Raw genomic sequence first — 22,423 nt, forward strand, 5'->3', positions numbered from 1 at the left:
CAGCTCACTAATTAACATGCTAGGGGCTTGTTACCTATGGCTAGCTGCTAGCCCCTTTATGCTATGCTAAGCTAATCATTTTAGCTTCACTGGACAAATATGAATGTGGTATCAATCTTCTTGTTTGATTCTCAGCAAGAAGGGGAATAAACGTATTTTCCAAAACGTGAAACTATTCCTGTAAGTGAGGAACCTAATGGTTGATCAGAGGTCTTGACAGATGATAAAGCTTTTTTCCATTTCCGAATCACAGTCTGCATCCTCATGTGAAAGCACATCGCTCTGGACCGTGAGAAGTTATTCAGGAACAGAGGAGACGGAAGGGATCGCCTCTTCTCATCCTGAACATTACACTGAATGAGTCATTCCTACAAAACAGTGTTATAAACTCAACCTAACTCAACATGGACGTGACCAATCTTTGAATGAATGCAGTGTTAAACACATTCATGAACACTGTCTGCAAATCTGTCCACAAAAACATAATAATTGCAAAAAACAGCATTGTGTTTTTTAATTACCCACCCGCGTTCATGAATGACAGTGGGTCCCTCTGATGTGGTTAAATCTGGCAGTGTGGAGAGTGCTCTTTCTCTCTCTCTGTGTGTGTGTGTGTGTGTGTGTGTGTGTGCTGTGTAAAACCGGACTCAAAGAGAGAGTGCATAATGGGATTAGACCGTGCTATTTAGTTGATAGTCCGAGGCTTTGTTCAGCGGTCGGGCAGATGCTCACCATGTGTATCTGAGAAACAGTGGGAATTTCTTTTTGAAGATGTTTATGACTTCCCTCAGCATTAAAAATCTCATTCAAGTCTTTTTCCGGGCTCTGGATATGTTGTCTGTCTCTCACGGTGTCTTGTTCCTCTTCTTATGGATTTATGGAGGGTAAATAAGGTGATTACAGATTGTGTCAAGCATTCAGCATAAAGGCTGTATTTACAGTCTTGGTTTCTATATCTACCTTCAAGATCACACCATTGCAAGAAAATGTTTGTAGCGCTTTTGCTCTACATGTTTGTTCCGTCTCCTGTACAAGCTGAATATGTACGCTGATCTCAAATTCACTTGCTTATTGCCACGTCAGTGCTGCCCTCTGCATCCTCCATTATTTAAAGTTAGCATATATTGTCATAACTGCTCATTTATTGCCCCTTTTTGCAGCATTTTTCTCAATCCTGTCCTCTGAGCTAAATTATTTCCCTTCAAGTTTGTTTCCACGATGGTGATAATTATCAGTCACTCGATTTATCTGCCTCAGCTTTTTCATCATCTGATCTCACTGGCATTATCACAGATGGAGAGCTGCATTTACCGATCAGCAGAACAGCCTCCTCCATCTATAAAGATATGATCACTAATTGTTGCTGCGTAGCCTTTTTATGATGACTACAATCACTATGATTATACACGTTTAAGGAAATAATGAAAGTAACACATGTTGGGCCGAAGTGAAGATAAACAAGTCATTTTTTAATTCCACTTTTTTAGGCACCAGTGATTCACTTGACTGGAGCACTTCCAAATAAGCTGTGTTGTACTTTGTTATGTACAACTGTGGTCAATTACCCGCACGTAGCCTAGCCCGCTAACTTTCAGGAGACTTGTTGCACAAGCTGGGACTGAGTCAAAAAACATTACTTGAGCACCCCACTCATAAGTAAATCTAAATATCAGCTATGAACTGTTTTAATATTATTTGTAAACCTGCGTAACCTGTCTGTGGCAGCCGAAACAACCTGCAAACACGACATACAGACATATTAAGACCTTGTGAAGTCGACACGTTATGATGTTGGCCACCAGTGGTTTGTTTACACATCTAGCAGTTGCGGAGCCACATTAGCATTCATTTGGAGGTGTGTTTGTGTCGACCTGATAAATGCAAGCCCAATATTGACTGCCTTCTAGCTCTCTGTTGCTCTCTGCTAGCGTCTGAGGGAAATATATTAGTAATCTGATTATTTAGCTGTAAAACGCTCCACTGGGTTCATCAGCTAGTCGCTAACTGCCTGGCATTTGGTGCTGGGTAGGTAGCATGCAGTTTCATTTCCACATATACAGTCATTCGATCCATTCGTGATAGAAACATATTGATTATGTCAGCTTTAAATATACGTGATGATGATGATGATGTGAGACTTGAAAACCATGCAAGCGATTCTGCTTAAACACAGTGATGCTTTGAGCAAAATACTAACATCAGCCGACTAACATGCTAATAGTGACAACTGTTTAGCAGGTGTGTTTACCATGGTCTTATTATGTAGCTTATTGTGTTAGCCTGCTAGTATTTGCGCATTAACATGAAACACAAAGCCCAGTTGAGCCTGATGGGACAGTTTTGTAGGTATTTGGTAATAAAAGATGAATGAATTTTTGTCCTGATGCCGGTGCTAGATAAATGGACCACCAAAGTTAAAGCAATTCATCCTCTGGGGACCGTGAACGTCTGTGGAGAGTGGTGGACCAACCACCTGTCCCACTCAGAGTGCCATCCCTGGTAAGTGTTCACTCATGATACTAGAGTTTAATTCATTTTACATCACTCACAAGTAAGCAAAATGAATACGGGACATTTCCTATTCTCTCAGGGTATTTGGCTGAACTTCAAATTGATTTTTATACTTACAGGGTGATTGATAGGGAAGGACAAGGATTGATGGATCGGCAAGAAAGAAGAGACTTACTGGAGCGTTGTAGTGTAATGAAACAGACGAAGACATTCAAATGGAATTTCAGGAGTTTATTATATGGAGAGAGCAGATGGAGCACATACAGCTGGGACGTGACAGGGTTTGAGTATGGATGTTTACTTGTTTGTGACTGGCATCTTCAAATGGTTCTCGCCTCCTCGGAGGCGTTAATGGCCGTCGTACATCACAGTGCTTGTGTCTCCCGTCGCTGCTGGGACAAGCGCAGCCCGACACAAGTTAATGATCAGACTTTGCAAAAGAAATTAAGATGTATGAGTTCTCAGTCTGTATTTCCAGTCCTAAGGTGGAAAGAAATGCATCTGAACGGAAAACATTTTCCAATGTCTACATCTAATCCCTTGCAGCCTGTCTCTTTATCCCGAACGATCAATAAAGTCTTTGTCCACCTGCAAAAGGTAAAGGATGATTTCTCAGCTGCTTCAATCTTCTTATCAGATGGAGGAGATCAAGAGCTAAGTGTTGTAGTTTGCAGACAGCTGGGTAAATAAAAATCCCGATCAATCTGGGTAAAGAACAGAATTGTAACCCCAGGCGTGGGAGCTTGTGAAAAAGCTTCTCAAATTGTTCATGATCCGAACCGCATATGAAAGCAATCAATACACAATAATATCTGACCTGGATTCATCACACCAGAAGACACAACGGACAGTTGTTTTTAACTTATTTATTTTCTTGAGGGAACGTTGGATCCTTCATTAAATATGTACTTACATTATTTACAGTCAGATATTTTACATGGCTTGGTCACATGCACATTGTCGTATAAAAAAACTATACACACATTTACACTCATTTAAGAGAGGGAGTAGTCTGTGCAATAAAAGGCACAAATGACCTTTGACCCTGCATTTATGTCCCATGAGTACTTATTTCACAGATACTACCACATATTGTGTGAGCATACGTGAGCTCCATGTGACAACACACACCTGGAGAAGAACTACTGGAGCAGCTGCAGAGAAGACGTGCGTTGGTGTGCGATGGTGATTCGCCGCCAAGCAGCAAAGCAGCAAAGTGCCCTCTTGATCAGCAGCCCCATTGATTGTGTCTACATGCGATCCCATCCCCTCAGCAGCCTGAGGCAAAGGTGAAAGTCTTTTCAGCCTGACTTAGAACAGAATTCCACAATCTGCAGGACGATCTACAATCGTCAGAACAACGATTGTTAATGTCCTACATACACATTCTGTCTCTTTAAGGCAGTAAGGCCTGTTGGTTGAGGCACGAGGCTGAAGCTGAGACGCTGACTACTTAGGTTTCCTTTCCTAATAGTCATAAGATGGCTGGGCAAGGCTGGAAATGCAAAAGGTGGTAATCACACAATCAGTTTGACTGACAGCTTGGCTCTCCAATCTGTGGTCTTAGAGCCAAAACCAGACAGACTGGTTACAGCTACTCTGAATCTTTGCCTGGTAAAATGGGTGCAGTTTTGCATTCAGTCAACTGACCATTCGCTAAACCCCGCCCCTGAACATTGATTGTCCAATCATAACTTAGTAATTGGTAACTAGGGGCAGGCCTGTCAAGCTTTGAATTCCTCCTCATGTCAAAACAGTGTGCATGGGGCTCTAATACGAGCAGAACTCTATATCCTGCAAGCATTAGCATGTCAGGCTAACTAGCTTACCTTAGCAGAAGTAAACTAGTGTTGTTTACAAAAGCAAGGGGCGAATCAGTAAGTAACTAGATTATTCCATTAAAAAATATCTGGTTAGACTGGAACTGTATGTGAGCTAAAGTGCTGCTATATCAGAGTAACGATAGCAGCTCTTTGTCCTGCGCTTTATTTGCTTTGGGGTTTACACTCCAGCAGCTCAGCCAACCTTGCAATAGATAGAATTAAATTTGTCAAACTCATTGGTTATTCCTCATCCTCAAATCCTTTTCTTTGGTAAAAGTGAAGCATACCACATGAAACATTAAAGCATGAATCTAAGAGAGGGGAAAGCTTGATTGGCGTAGCGACAGTAACTGAGGGGGCGGGGCTTTGCGAATGGTCGGTGTTGAGGTTTCTTGTGTGGTTTTTTTTTTTGTACTACCACTGGAGGGCACCAAAATCTAAATTTTTCAATCACACACATAGTGGTTTTAAAGAGTGAACAAGATATCAAGTGATTTTTTTAGCTTTGGTCAAACAGCTTTCCAATTTTTAAACAGATGCTAATCGGGGCTACTGGGTCCTACAATAGATTTTTCTGTTAAGCTTTGGCTACAGAACATAGCCACCATCTGGTGTACCCATTCGGGATCAGAGAGGGGAACTGATCAAACAATACTCACTGCATGCTCACTGGTACTTTTAGTGTGATAAGATCCCTTTTTGAAAGGACATTTCATCACGTGGAATTTTTCCCTCACTGACTGTTGCGGGAGAAATAGATTACAGCTAGATCTTGTCATCCTGTGTCTCCGATTATATCTTTCATAGAGCAATATGACCTGTTTGTGGTCAGTAATATTATGAAAAATGCCTGAATGCCAGCAGACAGCCAGGGAAATAAGGATGGAGCTGTCCTCTCCTGAGCATCTACAAAGGTTTGCATGCTGCTCTGCCAAAGAGAAAATTCACATTCTCAGGTAAGATCTGCTCTAAAAAATGGGCTTTAAAGGCAGGGACAGGGACATAATGGGGACTCTCTATGTCTTTACTGTTATCTTACATACTGTACCAGCACAAACATTAACATCATTGATTTCTAAACCTACTGTAGAGCTAAACAGATGTGTTCTTTTCAGTACAATTTCAGTGCTTTAAGCCTCGGTTGGGTCTCAGAAACTCTGCCGTTGTAAACTAAGTCTAAAACTAGGCTTAATACATATGTGGAAAACAGTTCACAGAGTAGTCACAGCAGTGTTCATAATCCAAAGTGCATCTAAATCCTAACTTGCAGAGATTACTCTGAGGCCATCTGATCAGAAGGAAGTCAGTAAACCTCAACTAAGTCTCCTCTGTAATATTAAAAGAGGTATGGCACACCTATTTACACATCACCAGGTAATGAAGTGGTGCTGGCATCGGCAGAATACAAGCCTCAGAACTCAGGCGTGGGGCTGATCTGAGGCCAGGGAATTATTTAAGGCTTCTGCTTGGCTAGAAAAAAACTTCTAAGCAAGCATCTTATGTGAAGCACACTCAACTTTTCCAAAAATCCAAACAAATGCCAAATCCTTCTAAGATTTTGACAGCAAATCCACTCAGGTGTTAAACATCAAGACTGACGACACAAAGAGGAATGAGTTGCCTATTGAGTTGCTATGTTTTGAGATGTCCAATCAACCGATGAGCACCACTAGCATCATGCATCCTTCAGCAAATGTACAAGCACGGGGCACCTCAGAGAGTACCTAAAGCTACAATACGACAACATCTTCTCTAGCAATAAGCAGAAGTCAGGAGAAGTGAAAAGGAACGGAGATAAAGGCCGTCTTAGCATTGTTATCGCACGAAACACACCACAGAGCTGGTGAGCAGGGTCAGTTTGGCTAATTAGCACAGATACAGTAAATATATAGTGAACAGTGAAGGGCCCAGTGGAGTCTGACTCAAAGTCCACGTGTATAAGCCATTATGTTATTTTATGGAGGTTCATTTCCCTACTGACCACATGTTGTACCGCTCATGGCAGTGTTATAGACAAACTACTATACAATTACCACATTTTATACATATTTAACAAGTATTCATGGTCAAAAATCAGTGCATATCTTCTCAGAGTTGCAAGACTTTCAGCTTTGGCCAGATTGGGAAGATGTCATTTAAGATGTGTACAATTTGTACAGAAAAGCACAGTACAGAGATCATAAGTAAAGGGAATCAAATGCAAAAGCAAAACATGGAAATGAGTCTTTTACAAAAAGGGGTGGCATGCTGATGGTACCTTTGTTTTCCTCAAAGTAAAATCTCTAAAACAAGGCATGTGGTCGATTCAAAGAGCTACCTAAATTCACAGGGTCAAGTAATGACAAAGGTTTGACTAACTATTATGCTTCAACCTTTACCTGAGTTTCTAAGCATTATAAATATTAAAACCATAACTGCTTCAACAAATCACCCCCATCCACACATTTGCATTCACTACCACCCCCCCACCCCCCAACATAAAACCACAACCCATCATTACTTTTGGAGAGTGTAAGCAGCTTCAAACTCATGTTGGCGGAACATTCTGCCTCTAAGAGGAGAATTTGCAAAAAAAGTATGTTTAAATTTTTAACTAACATTATGATCCAAGCTTTCTGCATGTTTCGGGGACTCTGGGAGGAAAAGTGCACTAAACCACCCAAGTATTCTTTTTTTTCCAACAGAAGCAGTGACATGTCAGAGTTAAACAACAAAAGTGTGATACTAACAGGCATGAACCGGGGTTTCATCAAGCGGTGAGACTTTTAAATGTTGCGTGTCATTTTGGACTGACACAAAAAAGCCCACGTTCACAAGCTGAAAGTGACGAGAATGCCATTATCTGCATTCAAAACAAAAAGATAACAGAACTGACTGTTATTTTGTTGGTTATTACTGTAGGAGTGCGTATATATGTGCATGTACGTGTGTCAGTGGAGTGCTGCAGTGCTGAATTTGTTTCATTAAAGAGACACTAAATCAACACAGTGAGGGATGCCAAGACCTATCAGGCGAGATGGATAACCGCAACATCCACTGAAATCTTGTGTGTGTGAGTCCATAGTTTGTGCATATGTGTGTGTTGCCCACACGCATAATCTGACACATAAACAGATTTGTACATCAGTGCACTGGTACAGGAAGTTTCTTCCCGCCTTTAAATGTAGCAGCAAATAGTGGGTGGAAGAAAATTGGGATTTTAATAAGAAATCCCTCTCAGTTATGACCTACTTTCACCCAAGTAATCTTGCCTGAAAAGCAGCCGGTAGAGCTGCGAGACCCCTAATTAAATAGGCTTCCCGGAGAAGCTCAGTAGCGGGGAAGGAGGTGGACTCTTCAGTAAGGCTGGTCAGTCTGACACAGTCGCTAACCTTAAAGATCAGAGTGGAGCTGAAAGCAGGCGGGGTAAAACTGGTAGGGCTCCTATCAACATTTGTGTGCAGGATAAATAGCAGTCATGGGCCACATATAGTTGGATGGTCGAGATAATGATCCAGCACTTTGGCCTCAATGGAGTATCCAACTCATAAATGTCAGAGTGTGTACTGTTGGTGTGCACTGCTTGTGTCTTGTGCATATGCAGGGGTGTTTCTTATTTTCACCGCAGTTAGCACTTTACAGAGCAGCTAATACAATCCAGTCAGAATCCTCCGGGGGCCAGTGCTACCTTAGTTGTGCTACTGGACGTGTGCTTTCCTGTTGGCAAGGTCAGCAACTAGACAGTCTGATAGCCAGAGGGCCACAGAGGACACATCCACACAGAGATGAAGAGCCAGGCATTAAATAACAGCCTTTAAAAATATCAAGCACCAGGTGTTTGTACAGAGACCCGTAAAAATGTTCCCTCCCACCTCGCGCCATGTCCAAAACAACTGAGGTAGGGAAAATAATAAATTAGTAAAAGTCATTAAAAAAATTAACACGACTTGTGGAACGCAATAAAGTTTCAGTGAAACACTGAGAGCCACGTCAACCAAGAGTGGAAGGGTAAAAAGTGATGGCGATGTCTCGTCCATGATCGGTAACTGTCTATTGATCATCCACCACGATTAACACATAGTATGAGCCTCCAATGTGTTCAGCATCCTGATTGGAGCAACAAAGGTCCCAGTTGTTAGTAAACGTCCCTCTGGGATTCAAATTCAACCCGCGTCTTGACAGCGGACACATGAACGCACACGTCTTTGAGTAAATTCATCACTCACTGTTCCACAAGGATTCTGAAACCTTGGTGACAGAACAGAAGGACACTTTTTCTTTTCCGTTTAATACCCGGCTGTGGTAGCTTTCATGTCAGGAGAGGAATTGTTCATCCTGGTGCATCCACGGCCGGGAAGGTACGGTTTATCTTGTCCAAGTAACATCGCACCTGAATGGCACTTTCAAATTGGCAGTAAAAAAATTTGAAAGGCAAATTGTTGTTGTTTTTTTTTGCCTTTGAATACATATTTTGCCTCGGCTTTGTCATTTTGCACCTTGACAAAGCAAAAGAAAACACCTTGATTGCCTTGGAAACAGTGTTTTCAGTGTCACATCTCAGCACTGGAAGCGCGCAGGTCACAGATCAGAGGCTGAAGTAGCAGCAAGATGACCGACAGAGGAACCACTTCGGCTGTCACCTCTTCCTCCACACCTTTGACGACCAGATCTTCACCGTCTTGTCGCTAAAGAGTGACAGAGAGGAAACAGAGAGAGGGGGGTGGGATGATGAGCAAAGGGAAGCAAGGAGAACACAACAAAGGCAGAAAATAACAGAACATCAATCAGGCAGTCTTCCCTTTCAAAACAACCCAATGTACATCCGACACAACACAAAGAGATTGACTTCAAAGTGCGCTTCACACGCACTTGCCCACACACACTTCATTAAAGACCCTTCTCCATGGTGTCAGTAAAAAATAAATACCTCTCCAACCTCTCAGAAAAGCGTATAAGTAAGTATGATTCATAACTCTGCAACAAGCAAATCTAATTGGCCACAGCTCTTCTCCCATCTGACCAGACAGTTTCATTTTGCCGGAGTGCACGGGTCAATTAGGCAATCCCCAGGACGGCATCACATTTTTCATTAATACTGGCAAAAGAGGTTTGCTGTGCACTTTGGTTGGTGTTCGGAGATTCATGTCAATTCAGTGGATTCTGTCTGAAGGATAACGCTGAAGGTGCTCAATGAATAGTTCGACTTTTTGAGAAACATGCTTTCATGGCTTTCTTTGCCCGGAGTTAGACGAGAAGATACCACGCTCGTTAGCTTAGCTTAGAGTAGAGACTGGAAACATGGGGGAACAGCTAGCCTGGCTCTGACCAAACGTGACATCCCAACAAAAACTGAAGTGCGAAACGCTAAGTTGCATTGCTACATGCTGGATAGTGCCGGGCTTGTTGTTTCCCCCCTTTCCACTCTTTATGCTAAGCTAACATTTGCTGGCTGCGGCCTTATAGACACTGTGGACACTCCTGGTGAGAAAGCAAACACGAGTATTTCTCAAAATGTCAAACAAGCAGAGCAGCAGGCGCAACAGACTAATTTGGTTTGCAAGTTAGTGTGAGCAGAACCTCGAGTCACTCGTTCACTCAATGAGCTGTTTGTCTCGGTGGAGGCAGTGGTCTGCAAATGAGCCAGCATTCATGAGACAAGTTTTAAAAACAGAAGTCAAACTGAGCCAAAGGGAGCAGCGTGTGAAAAGACAAAACAACGAAAAGAAGGAGATAAAAATGTAGGAACAATCTGACCAATGAAAAGGAGGGCAGAAACCGAACAGGAGCAAACAGAAAAGGTCGCCCACCCAGGTCAAGAAATACAGAAGCAGGGGAAAAGAAGGTGGAAACGAGTTAAGAGAGTACCAGAGGAAGGGAGGGTTGGTGAGCAGAGAAGAGGCAATCATGGGAGGCTGGTGGCTCGGCCCTTGATGGCCAGGACCCGTCGAGGAAGACACGGGGTCAGGCCTGGCACATAGCTCCACAACTTCACCCTGCAGTCACTGGGGTCGACAAGGGGGGAGGGGGGAGCAGAGGAGGAGGAGGAGGGGGTTGAGGGTGAAGAACAGGAGGAGAGGAGGAGTGGCGGGAAGGCAGAGTTTGAGAGACCGCAGATTTATTCACAGGAAAGATGACAGAGGAGGAGACAAACAGCAAAAGGTGATGAAGGTTAAAGAAGTGATGAAACATGAGAGTGCGACGAGGAGGAGAGAGGAAGAAGAGGGAGTAGAAAGTTAGTCATCTTCAGTGAAAGCCCACCAGCTGAATGAGACGTGACAATGAACACACGCGCAGAACGTCACGCTCAGACACACAAACAGTGAGCGTGCATCATCCCCGTCTGCTGCGACTGCGAGCTCAGAAAAACAGGATGTAGTGCGACCCTCTCTGAGCCGCGCTGGGCTGACACACACCTGCTGGATGAATGCTTGAGATGAAACCAGCATGAATCACGATCCTGTATTTCACTCAGAAAAAGGAAGCATATTTGGTAAAGGGCAGGCATTTCCTCTGTGTGTGCCAGTTTGAAAAACTAAAGTATAAACATTATGTTCTCGGGTTCTCAACCTCCAAACCCCTCGACCCACCCTTCTGATGGGGCTTTTTTCTACGAAAACAACAAAAATGTGTTCATCTCTCAGCACTCTCTGATTTCTCTTCCCTGTGTACGGCGCTGAGCTCAAAGCCCATTTGTTCCCACTGAAGATTTAAATCTTAAAAGTTGTGTGGTTTCACTTTTGTGAAAGGCCAAATAATTCCCTGAAACAGCAGGATACTGTAGCTCTGAGCACAGCGAGGGAACAGTGCATCTGTCGGGGACTATTTTCAGCAGCGGATTAACACATTCGGTGCCCTAGTGAGCATTTACAGCAGCAGACGGCGTACGCGATGTGTTGCCCAGAAGTGTGTCCATTAAGTAGACTGAGACCACTGGATCTGGTTAAGTTGGACTGTATTAAATTGTGTGCTTGTGAATGTAATTTTGAAATGTGTATTTTGTAATTGTATTTTTATGTAATGTGTACTTCCATGTTTTTAATGTGTACTTCCATGTTGTTTTATTAGGCAACTAACATTCTGCCCAAGGACTACAGTTGCAAATTAGCTAATCAGCTATAAACTGGCACATTTACAGCAATGTTCATCAATGTGCACTGTCCTAAATAAATAAATTAAAAAAAAAAAACAAAACAAAAAAAACTACAATGTCCATGTTAATGACGATGAAGATGTCAGCCAGTGCGGCATGATCATCGTTGGTGTGTTCACTGGTTAGTTTGTGGACAACAATCAAGCTCCGTGGCTCAGAGGAATAAGACATATCAGGCAGACAACACATGTTAGCAGGATCAATGCACTGTTGGTCTTTTCATGGAGTTAACTGACAAAAGGGAGAAATGCAGAATATCACCAGTCTTTTTACGCTTAATCTACACACACTCTCATAAGAGCAATTTGTTGATAATATATAATAATAAAGAAATGTCCTCAACTTTTTTTCTTCTTACCTAGATGCGGTGAAGATCTGTCTTGAGTTGGTACATATGGCGTTGATGGGGCTGTCGTGACCTCTGACCTCCCCTATGGGGGTGAAGTTGTCCACGTTCCACACCTTCAGCATGCCGCCCCGACAGGCGCTCAGCAGCATGGGCCGGCCCGGGACGTACGCCAGAGCGCACACCCAGTCCTTGTGGGCGTTGGGGATTTGCTGTGGAGTGACGGCGGAGAGACAATAAGTCAATAAGACAATAAGAGAGAGAGAGAGAGAGAGGAAGCCAGATATCACATCTCACACTTTTACATGAAAAATATTCCTACAGCCACCACAGTGTTCCAGAAACAGCAGTGAAAATTCATTTTTCATGGATATAAATCACCTCCAGTCGAGCAGTATAGTGTTTCTTAAACGGAAAATGCACATCGTTGCTAGGCAACATACAAGTGCTTCTTGAGACTCACTAACACTGTATTTAGTCCGTAGTTATTCTTAGCTCGTGTGTCGGTGTTCGGTGTTTTACGATAGCTTCAAATGTGATTCATGAGCTGGGAACGGATTCATCGGTCTCATGTTTACTAAGATAAGAACACTGTCATGAGACGCTATTTCACGAGGCAACGGCGGCGAAACAGCAAGCGTTCATCAGAAGTGACAGAAGCGCTTCAATCGTCTTCATCTCAAACTACAGAGCAGGTGTTTGGCCAAATGTGAAGGTTTAGTCTCTGAGTTATTTCAGCCCTGTGGGCGGATCTAATCTCTGCATGGCCTTTAAGAGTTTCCCTACAAATAAAGTTTACACAACAGCTTCTTCTGTTCACCATTATAAAAATGTGAGATTCAGACTATTATTTTCGAGACCAGTTGTCCCTGCAGGCACACGTCTGCTGCGAGGAGCAAACTGTGACACGCCCACAACAACATCCGACTAAGAGCTTCTCTTTCTATCACATGTGCATAGTCTGTGTGAATTACAGAGGAAACGAAGAGGAATGCAGAGGTGAGATGTTCAACATCGGTCCAAACACCAACAGTGCCTTCAAACACAGAACAAACATACAAAACATGAGGCTTCACCGAAATTTAAATTCAGTTTATCTCAAGCAACTGTGCTGCAGATTAATTCAGCACAACGCAGAGGAAGATAACTTTCATTGTGTTTATCTGCTTTGTCCTGTTACATTTCATTCGCCTCTGTCATTAATTGATAATTTAATGTCGCATTTTGAGTTTGGCTTTCAATTAAAACAACACTGCTAATAAAGCTCCTTTCAATAATTGTTTCCATCAGGTATCTTACACAGTAATTTCTTTGCAGAGGTCATTCTGTATGTTTTCCACACCGCAGTTTGCAGTCAGTTTTTCTTTTTTGCTGTTTTTCTCCAGTTTTTATAGACAGTAAGCTATAAAATCTATATCTAGTCCTCATTTGCATGCAAATTGATTTTAGCCCTGTTCCTTATGATCTAAACGGAGGACGCACAAGCTTAAAATAAAAGCACTGTTTTTCTGCTTTCTGAGCGAAAAAGAAGTCAGAAGTATTATTTTACTTAAGGCAATTTCATCTTGACACTGAGCTCCAAGTTGTTTAAGTGATCATTACCGAACAATAGGCAGAGTCGAGAGCGATTTCAATATTGTGAGTGACATTATCCAGATGGCTATAATTTGCCATGTACCACGTAATCTCGTGCAGATCTCACATTGTTCAGTTTAAACAAAGGTGTGTATTTAAAAAACGGTGTGACTCAGAAGCTCTCAACAGTCTATGATTCACAGCAGAACATGAAAAGGCCCATTTGAGACCACACACTCTCCTGCTGGCGCCATCCATTTAGCAACAGAGAGGGTAAAATGTGTGGTCCCAACGCACAGACAGCAGGTAGAATGAACACCTTGATTCGTGCTGCTTATGAGCAAGCCTGATGTACTGCATCGACATCGTAAGTAGGACTTGATGGACCAGGAGGACATTTTCCATCATTTCATTGATCATTTGGTAATCATGAGCCACTGCACTCTAAAATGTCTTCTTGTTGGCTCGCTGCTGCGGGAACATCTTGATGGTTTGAAGGGTCATGTCTATAGATGTGTCCTCTGGCAGAAAACAGATGCTTTTAGTTATTATGTGTGTTTTTATGGCCCTCCTGACAACAAGGATTTTTGACACTGACATTTTGTCCATTCTCAGAGCTTACCTGAAAGATAACAGACATATATACACACTAATATTTTACACCATTAATAAAACCAAGATGGTTTTGGTGAGTTTTATCATTTTTGTGTGTGTTAGATATGAGCTGATAGTGTGTTGGGTCGAACGTGTCTCATCATGTCCAAATGCCGTTTCATGTTAAGGTCTCAGCAGGTCGGCTGTCCTGGATCTGGCACATCTAGCATCAGTTGTTTACTTTTCTGAGCTCCTACAAGTCAAACATTATCTTCATTTCCTTCTCGCTATGGACGAATCAGCTTTTCTTTCAACACATACGCAACATATGAATGAACCACAAGGGTGCCATGTCTTTCATTGAAAACAGCCAGTTTTGCTAAATTTGTGTATATAACACCCCATACTAATGTAAATGTTCATGTATGTATCTAAGTGTATAAATATACGTGTGTGTGTGTGTGTGTGTGTGTGTGTGTGTTTGTGTGTGTGTATAGTCTTGCAGATCAAGAACGATCTCCTGAAAATCCACATGACCGTCTGAGTTATTTTTCTTCCCTTACATCCAGCTAGAACTATATATATCTATCTAAAATAAAGCGCCATCTAGTCTATTTATCTTGGGGTCAACAGAGTTTTGTCATTTCAAGTTTGGGTCAGAAAAGGTTGAGGAATTAGAAATCCGTCAATACAGAGGCAATTCAAAGAGAGACCCCCTCCGTCCACGGGGAGCTGGGAGTCTAATACAAGGTGAAAGGGGAAGAGATATTACAAAAAACTAAGAGAGAGTTCTCACACGCATGACGTCGACCTCACCATCTGCAACAGCTTTACACCAGTGGGTAAAAATGTGCTAATGTCTTCCAACACCTCACTGCGAGCAACAGCACACCGCACCAACAGTTGCAGGAGCATGTCAAACCAGTACAAAGCACAAACTTGAAATTGTTTTTGGAGGGTATATTAAGATGTTTATCAGGCAACTGGGAATCGCCAGACTACAGTGTTGAGTAATTACAAACAAATTGCTTCACGTATTCTCCCAAGAAACACACTGTGGCGTATGCATTTTAACAGAGCGGTCATAGGCAAACAGCTCGCAGCAGCAATCCTGGAGGAGTTTCAGAGTCTTCTGTAATATATTCTATTATACCCCGAGCCACAATTTGATCCTATTACATAATTAGACAGAGACTACCGAGTTAGAGAGGCTGTAAAATGGATTGTGTTGGCTGCCTCACAATGAGGTTAAGGTCACACGCCGCAGACCACAGCACTGACGGAGTGGATTTAACTCAGCCTAACAATATGTCTTATGTTCTGTTTTCTCTGTTCAGACAAAGGCTAAATAGAACTTATGCAAACAACTTGAGAAAGTGCTACTTGATGTGGGTATTACTATGTGTGCAAATGAGTTAAGCCGCATCCACCCACAAGGTGCATTATTATGCATTATTAACATATGCAGGCAACAGGGGATGCACACGCGCACACACAGACACACACAGTCCTTCCTCTCCGGTACCTGCGGATGTGATGCGTGTGGCCTCTAACATCCGTGCTTTCCCGCCGCATTACACATGAGGACTCTCTGTTGACTTTCCCCACAGAGTGAACACTCCGGGTGAAGGAAAACATGAAGGGTCCACCAACTGAACGCTCAACTGGCAGCACAGCTTTCCTCTGTCACGACCAAGCCAGTGTCGGATAACGAGTAATACACGGTCTCGAGCAGTGCTGTGTGGGCACAGAAGGTGTGTGTGTGTGTGTATTTGTCATGTCTGTTTAATGAGTGTCATTTTAAAATGAAGAAGCTGCACTACTACACAAACTGGCTGAAGGTCTCTGGTCTCTGGTGGACAGTTCAGTCATTAATCTCCGGTTCAAACACTGTTCCTATTTAAACTTTATCTAATATCTCCAATAGAGCCTCAACTAATGGTTGCTTTTGTTCTCAAGTATTTAGCTCTTCAACTCCTCATTTAAGCACAAAGTCTATTGAATGTCTGAAAGTGAATTAATGAAATAGAAGGAAAAAAAACAGAGAAAGGCAGCGAGTCCTCACCAGCAAATGTATTTGCATTTGAAGCCGAGCTAGTGGCTCCAGTGATAGCGACGTCAGGACGTCTGTCACTTTGCTTCACTAAGATATCTCATCAACTATTGGCTGGGATGCCATGAAATTTTACACAGACATTCATGGTTCCAAGAGGATAGATTCTACTGATTTTGGCGATCCTTTAACCAATGCTCTAGCGCCACCAGGAGGTTCTGGTTCGTAGCAAGGTTTTGGTTTATGATGTCAAACATTCCCATCAGCCTCAGCTGTGAGTTGTGTTGTTTTTTTGCCTAATAAGCAAATAAAAGTATGCTAACAAACTAAACTACTAAGACTGTGAACATGATAGATAGATAAAACTGCCACTGTGAGCTTGTTAGCATTTAGCTCAAAGTACCGCTGTGCCTTGGTACAGCCTCACAGAGCTGCTAATATGATGCTAGACTCCTAGTCCAACAGGATAAATTACTTAAGAATCAATTGATCATCAAAACTCCACACTCGAAGCAGTGCAGCTGTCCTTTCAATGTGGCGTCCTCACTGCAACAAGGAATCATTTTTCCACAATAATCTCCCGCAGGCATTTTACACAATCTTGGCATCGCATACATCATATGGAGAGAACGGCTTTGCTCAGGAGATGATCAGGGTCAAGAGATCATGATTTAATAGCCTCAGAGAATGATGGCATGGTTTCACCTGCGGGCTCACCGCACATAATGTCACGAGCAGCACCGACGCACATTCAGGGTTTCAAACTTTGATGTATGAACTCCACATTCACATGAATATGAAATCATTCTGCTTTCTGCCTTTCTCACCCTGCTGACCTCACATACTGTGCAGGAACATACTGTACAACACATGCAGCTTTAATTTGAAATTAGCCTCAGGGAGTGTCAGTATGTCTTCAGCTTGGTAAAAGTCGCCTTAAGAAATCCACCACACATATCTTAACAAAAACACACACACTGTACATGCAGGCACACGCATGCACACGCACACGCACACACACACACACACCTGTGTGAGTTCCTGCTGCTCCAGATCCCATTTTTTGATGCCGTTGTCTCTCGACCCGCTGAACAGCACATCTCCTTGTACGGCCAAACACTCGATGCCGTCATAATGGGGCGGCTCAAAGTTATGAGCTGGACCTACGTTACCCAGAGTGCCCTCTGCCACGTCAAACACCTGAGGAGAGAACAGGAAGCAGGAGACTGTAAACCTGCATCTCTGACACTTGGGTATGATCTAAATATGTGTGTGTGTATGTATGTATTGTACCTTGACATAATGATCTTTGGAGCCAGTGATTACTTGGTCTTTGCCCAGCAGAGACTGGCCCACTGTGAGACACATGACAGAGCCGATGTGGCCTGTCAGCCTCCCCATCCCTTGCATTCTACACACACACGCATGCACGCACACGTACGTGCACACACACACGCACACACACAGACAGGCACCAAGAAAAGGAGGCAAAGCAAAGATCTGTGAAATTCATTACTTAGAAGAATTTGATTTTCAAGGTGCCAGTTTCGCTGAATGAAATCACTTTCTGTCTCAAAGGTGAGGTGAAGCTGCTGAGACACAGCGAAGCCATGGGCAGACATGATACCGAAGAAATGTTTAATACATTCATTTTTCATTTCTGCATCATTAAATGGGTCTGAGGCCCTCAGCGTAAACTGTCTGCTCCAATCTGTTAATCACTTCCCTGCAGAAGCATAAAAACCGAGACGATAGCGGCGTTACCGCAGGATTTCAGAAATGGGTGCCTTGTAGAAAACACGCTCACGTTCACACTTTATATCACAAGTTCCTACATTTCTTTTGACAGCCTTTTTAATCTCTTCAGTTAGATGTTAATCAGCTTTCTGGTTGATGAACATCTGACAGGAGAATATATACATCCACATCCATGTGTAAAAGAATTTAGAGCTGGCTGCAAAGAAACTATCTGCATGAATGAGAAAGGTGACTAGGCATATAAATCAGTGAGGGAATTAATGAATACATGGATACATAACTGACTGAATACTTTCATCAATCAATCGATGAATGTACCTGTTGAGGTCCCACATGCGAACAGTGTTTCCAGCTGCAGCGTAGAGCACAGATCCTGACGGGTTGAGTGCTATCTGGTTGATCTGACACTCGCCCTGTGCAAAGGTTATTGTGCGTGTGGTGGTGCCCGCACATGCATCACCTGAAACCACCTGCCCCGAAGATCTGTGGGGGAAGAGGGAAGCCACACAGTGTAAGAGAGAGGGACAAGTACATCATATTTTCCCTCATTTCATTCATTACTTTTCTGCAACTTGAAGTACATAGCTGGACAGAAAAAGCACATCCCGAAATCACTTCTATCAAACATCTCCCCAGTGGCATTTCACAGTGAACGTTCACAGCTTCATCTGGACGGTTGAAGGGAGGAAACTTACGTAAGTGTGCGGACACACTTGGCAGAGTCACGGATGTCCCACACCTTGATGTAGGAGGTGGAGACAGAGAAGACCAGACAGGAGGAAGGACAATATTTGACTGACACCACATTGTTTGGGTGGCCTTTGAGGGTGACGATCTCCTGGCCTGTTACCAGGTTCCACATCTTACAGGTACGATCTGGAAGAGGGAAGAAGGGCAGTTAAAAAAACTCTGCGCAACGGGAGCACAGCTTGGGTTGAGACATTATACAGCATGTTGCATCAAACGGATGAAAAATTCTGTTCTTGCTATTATTTATGCTAAATGCCTCGTTGTCAGTAATCTGACTTTTTTTTGATAAATTTGGCATTTTTTAATGCTAGCTCTAGGTTAGCTTAAGTCTTCACACTGAGCCTAGCTGGGCAAAAAGCCAGGAAGCAGGGGGAAACAGCGAGCATGGCTCTCTCCCAAGTTCATCTCTAAAGCTCAATAATTAACAAGCTGTATCTGTAGCTGTTTGCACAAGGTTAGCTTGAATTAGAGGAATAGTTCAACACTTCAGGGAAATACACTTATTTGCATTCTTTCAGGTAACAAGATGATAAGATTGATACTACATTCACATGCCTGTGTGGTAAATTATGAAGCTACATCCAGCAGGCAGCTAGCTTAGCATAAAGATTGGACAGAGTAACAAAGTCTGTCTGCCAGAACCTCTAAAGACAACTAATTAACACACTTTACCGTGTTTGTTTAAGCCATACAAAAGCCATCAAAATAAACATCTTATCTGATTATTTTATTTGTAGATCAATTTAAAAGACCTTTAAAACGACCACATAATGCTATATATAATGAACCAAACATCAGCCATTAAGGCCATTTAAGGTTTATGTCAAATACTCTGATAAAGAAAGATGTCCCAGTGTAGCTACTGGTATGTGTACCTTTAGATCCAGTGAACAGCAGCTCATCTGTAGCATCCACACACAGCACCGGCTTCGAATGGCCCTCGGCTACAGAAACGCACTGCAGGGGCGCCGTCCGTCCCCCCTTCACACCCCCGATGGGATTGATCACACCCCTAAAGATCAGACGTGCACATACAGTGTCATAGTCTCTTCAATAAGAATCAGAGAGGCTGATTTCTTTCCACATGCCTGCAGATGTGTGCACTGTAAAACACAGGCCGATCACAAGCATGCACACCAAAACACAAATGTCCTTTCCATCACACGGAGAGAATGCAAACCCATACAAACCTCACTGGATACACACAGGTGATGTATTCCTATAGAAGACTGTGCACATATGAAATTACACACACACACACACACACACACACACTAACTTTCTGTAGAAAAGCAGTAAGAGCTGTTTGCTTATTCAACTTGTCTTTCTGTCTCTCTCTTTTCTCTCCCCCTCTCTCTCTCTCTCACACACACATTATACACACACCCTCTTATACTATGTGCATTCAATCTCTCTAGCTGAACCTCTGCCCCCCTCACCCTCCCAATCTATGTCCCACTGACAGGCCAGAGCCCCAGAGTGCCTGGAGAGCAGTCAGCAGAGTGAGACAGAGCAGGCAGAGGGTGAGAAGAAGAGGGAGGAATGTGGGAAAATTGGTCCCTGGTGGGCTTCCTAATAACACCAGTGGTGGTTAGTGTGTATGTGAGCGTGCGTGTCTGTGAGAGAGAGTGAGGTATGAAGCAAAACAGTGAGAGAGCGCCAGAGGATGTGAGGAGGGAAAAGAGAATCTGTGATTACACCCAAAACTCGGGACAGGGTTCGTTTTTGCACAGAGTGAGCAAAACACAGACGGGTGAGCTTGAAACTTGTCAAACATGCTCCTCTTCTGTGCCTGCATGTACGCTGATGTCCCAACGGAAAAACACACACAAATACACACGTCAAATCAAAATTTAAAACTCTGTATCTTTTTTTTTTTTTTTACAGTACATAAAAATGGCAAACAAAATCAAAAACTGTCACTCATCAGCCAGTGAAAAAAGACTGCATGCATGTCTGCCATGTCTCATGAAACACAAAAGAGAACCGACTAGCACAGAATAAAGCTCAAAACAATTGTTAACAACAGCCACAGCCTGGAACACCGACTACACAGCAGCCCGCAACTCAAAAATAAACCACAGCACAACGTCCTGAGACGTCATCATCGCCGCATGCAGCATCCGTTCTCCGCCAGTCAGGTGGGAGCTGACACTCAGTTCAGCACCTCCACGGCCGATCGCCTTTTGGGGCCCAGGGGAAAGGGTATGTGGTGCATGTGGCTGAGTGGAGGGATGTAGCAAGATGATAACATAGTCAGATTATCAGCTTCTGCTCTTCTGCAGAGCCGCAAAACCTGACCGTGATGGCGGGCGTACAGAGAGAACACAGCATCACCTACAATCTGTCCCACCCTCGTTTGGCCCTACATGTGACTGTTTTATTACTATAATTCTTTAAACAGAGATAAGAGGGGAAGGAAGATTTTCAAAAAACAGGAGAAGAAGGATTTGAGGTGCAGTTTCATTTGAATGAACCTTATCACTCTGAGGAAGGTCTTCTCCTTCTCATTGGTTAAAAATTGGAAGTCAGTTAATCACCTTGTTGTCTTTGGGTTAAATCGATGTTTAAGTTTAAAGTGAACTAAAATTACCACCTCGATGTGGTGTGCCTCCACCAACCAGTCAAATTACAGTTCACATCCATGTCTGTCCAGAGTCATATAACACATGTAGAGAAGACTTTGAAGGAGTTTAATAAAACATATTAAGTTTATTTTTGGGCTAAATTGAAGTTTTTACTACATTGACATGTAGGAGTCCAGTGAATGATTGCTAGTGAGGAACATGCTGTCTTCATTTAGAGGCCTGATAGAGAGCTTCATCACATGGTGCAACGACAACCACCTGATGCTGTTTGTGCTGGACTATGTTTCAAATATGGATGTTACTGCAAAGAAGCTACAAATTGGAAAACGCGGATGCTTCACACACATCTTCAACCCGGCAGCACAGAACATCTATACAATCAGCACAGTTTCAAGGTGGAGACCAAAGATTAGCGTCACAATCTCCCCTTCTGTTCCTGAGCTATGGTGTTGAACAGCTAGAGAGGTGTTTTTGCAGGACATTATGACGTCACAGTAAAGCCGACCTTTGACGTTTTGGATTTAAAATGTCATCACTTCATCGTTTTATTCTATGAGACATTTGTGGGAAATTTTGACAGAATAAGTGGATGAATACTTGAATTATGGGTTTTGTGAGGTCACAGTGATCTCAGTTCATCCTTGAGTCCATGTGACCGTCATTCCTGAGATATTGTGTTCACGAGGATGGGATGGACGTACGCCTCATTCTCTGATGGACGAATGCACAACCTGAAATCATAGTGCCTCTGGCCACAGTTGTCGCCTGCGTGGAGGCAAAATAAAAACATAATTTGCTTTACCTTATTATCCTACCAGACTCTCGATAGTTATATATAGATATATAGATATTATATAAGCTACTTTGTTTACCTGCCAGGAAACCATTATGTTGCATTATTTTGAATACCTTCTCCATAGATTCTCTTTTGTTTTTCTCTATAAGGACATGCACTGCACATACTGTAATACTGCTTAATGCAGCACTCTGCTTCTTACAGCAGTGCGCTGGTCCAAATGGCAGAAAGTGTTCCCATTCTATCAGCGCCTGTGGAAGATATCATAGTGTGCTGTGTTGTGCACTACGCAAGGGCTGCTAATGGATGTTGCAGGGCCAAGCACCATGAGACCAGCAGACTAATGAAAACATGGAGGAGATCAGTGTGTGCTCTCTGCAGTGCACAGAAAAACACAGACGAGCCATGGTGAGGGGTGCATCAATTTGTTTATGTGTGTGTGTTTGTGAAATAGACAGAAATAGACAGGACTGCTCAGAAACAAGAAGAGAAAGTTCTGT

General features: G+C 43.0%; 1 protein-coding gene across 5 annotated transcripts in view; it reads right to left on the reverse strand.

Annotated features, from left to right (window-relative positions):
* Nucleotides 1-6,829: 6,829 nt before the first annotated feature.
* Nucleotides 6,830-22,423, reverse strand: part of kif21b (kinesin family member 21B) — a 64,002-nt gene continuing 48,408 nt past the window's right edge. For 3 of the 5 annotated variants that reach the window (XM_041952039.1, XM_041952029.1, XM_041952021.1), the window contains exons 27-33: nt 19,415-19,551; nt 18,485-18,665; nt 18,108-18,272; nt 17,325-17,442; nt 17,061-17,231; nt 11,822-12,021; nt 10,216-10,315 (exon numbers count right to left, since the gene is read on the reverse strand). In XM_041952039.1, the coding sequence (XP_041807973.1) occupies nt 10,216-10,315; nt 11,822-12,021; nt 17,061-17,231; nt 17,325-17,442; nt 18,108-18,272; nt 18,485-18,665; nt 19,415-19,551 (1,072 nt within the window). Of the gene's footprint in view, nt 8,999-10,215; nt 10,316-11,821; nt 12,022-17,060; nt 17,232-17,324; nt 17,443-18,107; nt 18,273-18,484; nt 18,666-19,414; nt 19,552-22,423 lie in introns of those variants that run through there. The other 2 variants (XM_041952057.1, XM_041952047.1) reach the window with 1 other exon arrangement.

The sequence above is a fragment of the Chelmon rostratus genome, chromosome 2 (genome assembly GCF_017976325.1).
Source record: "Chelmon rostratus isolate fCheRos1 chromosome 2, fCheRos1.pri, whole genome shotgun sequence".
NCBI classification, from domain to species: domain Eukaryota; kingdom Metazoa; phylum Chordata; class Actinopteri; order Chaetodontiformes; family Chaetodontidae; genus Chelmon; species Chelmon rostratus.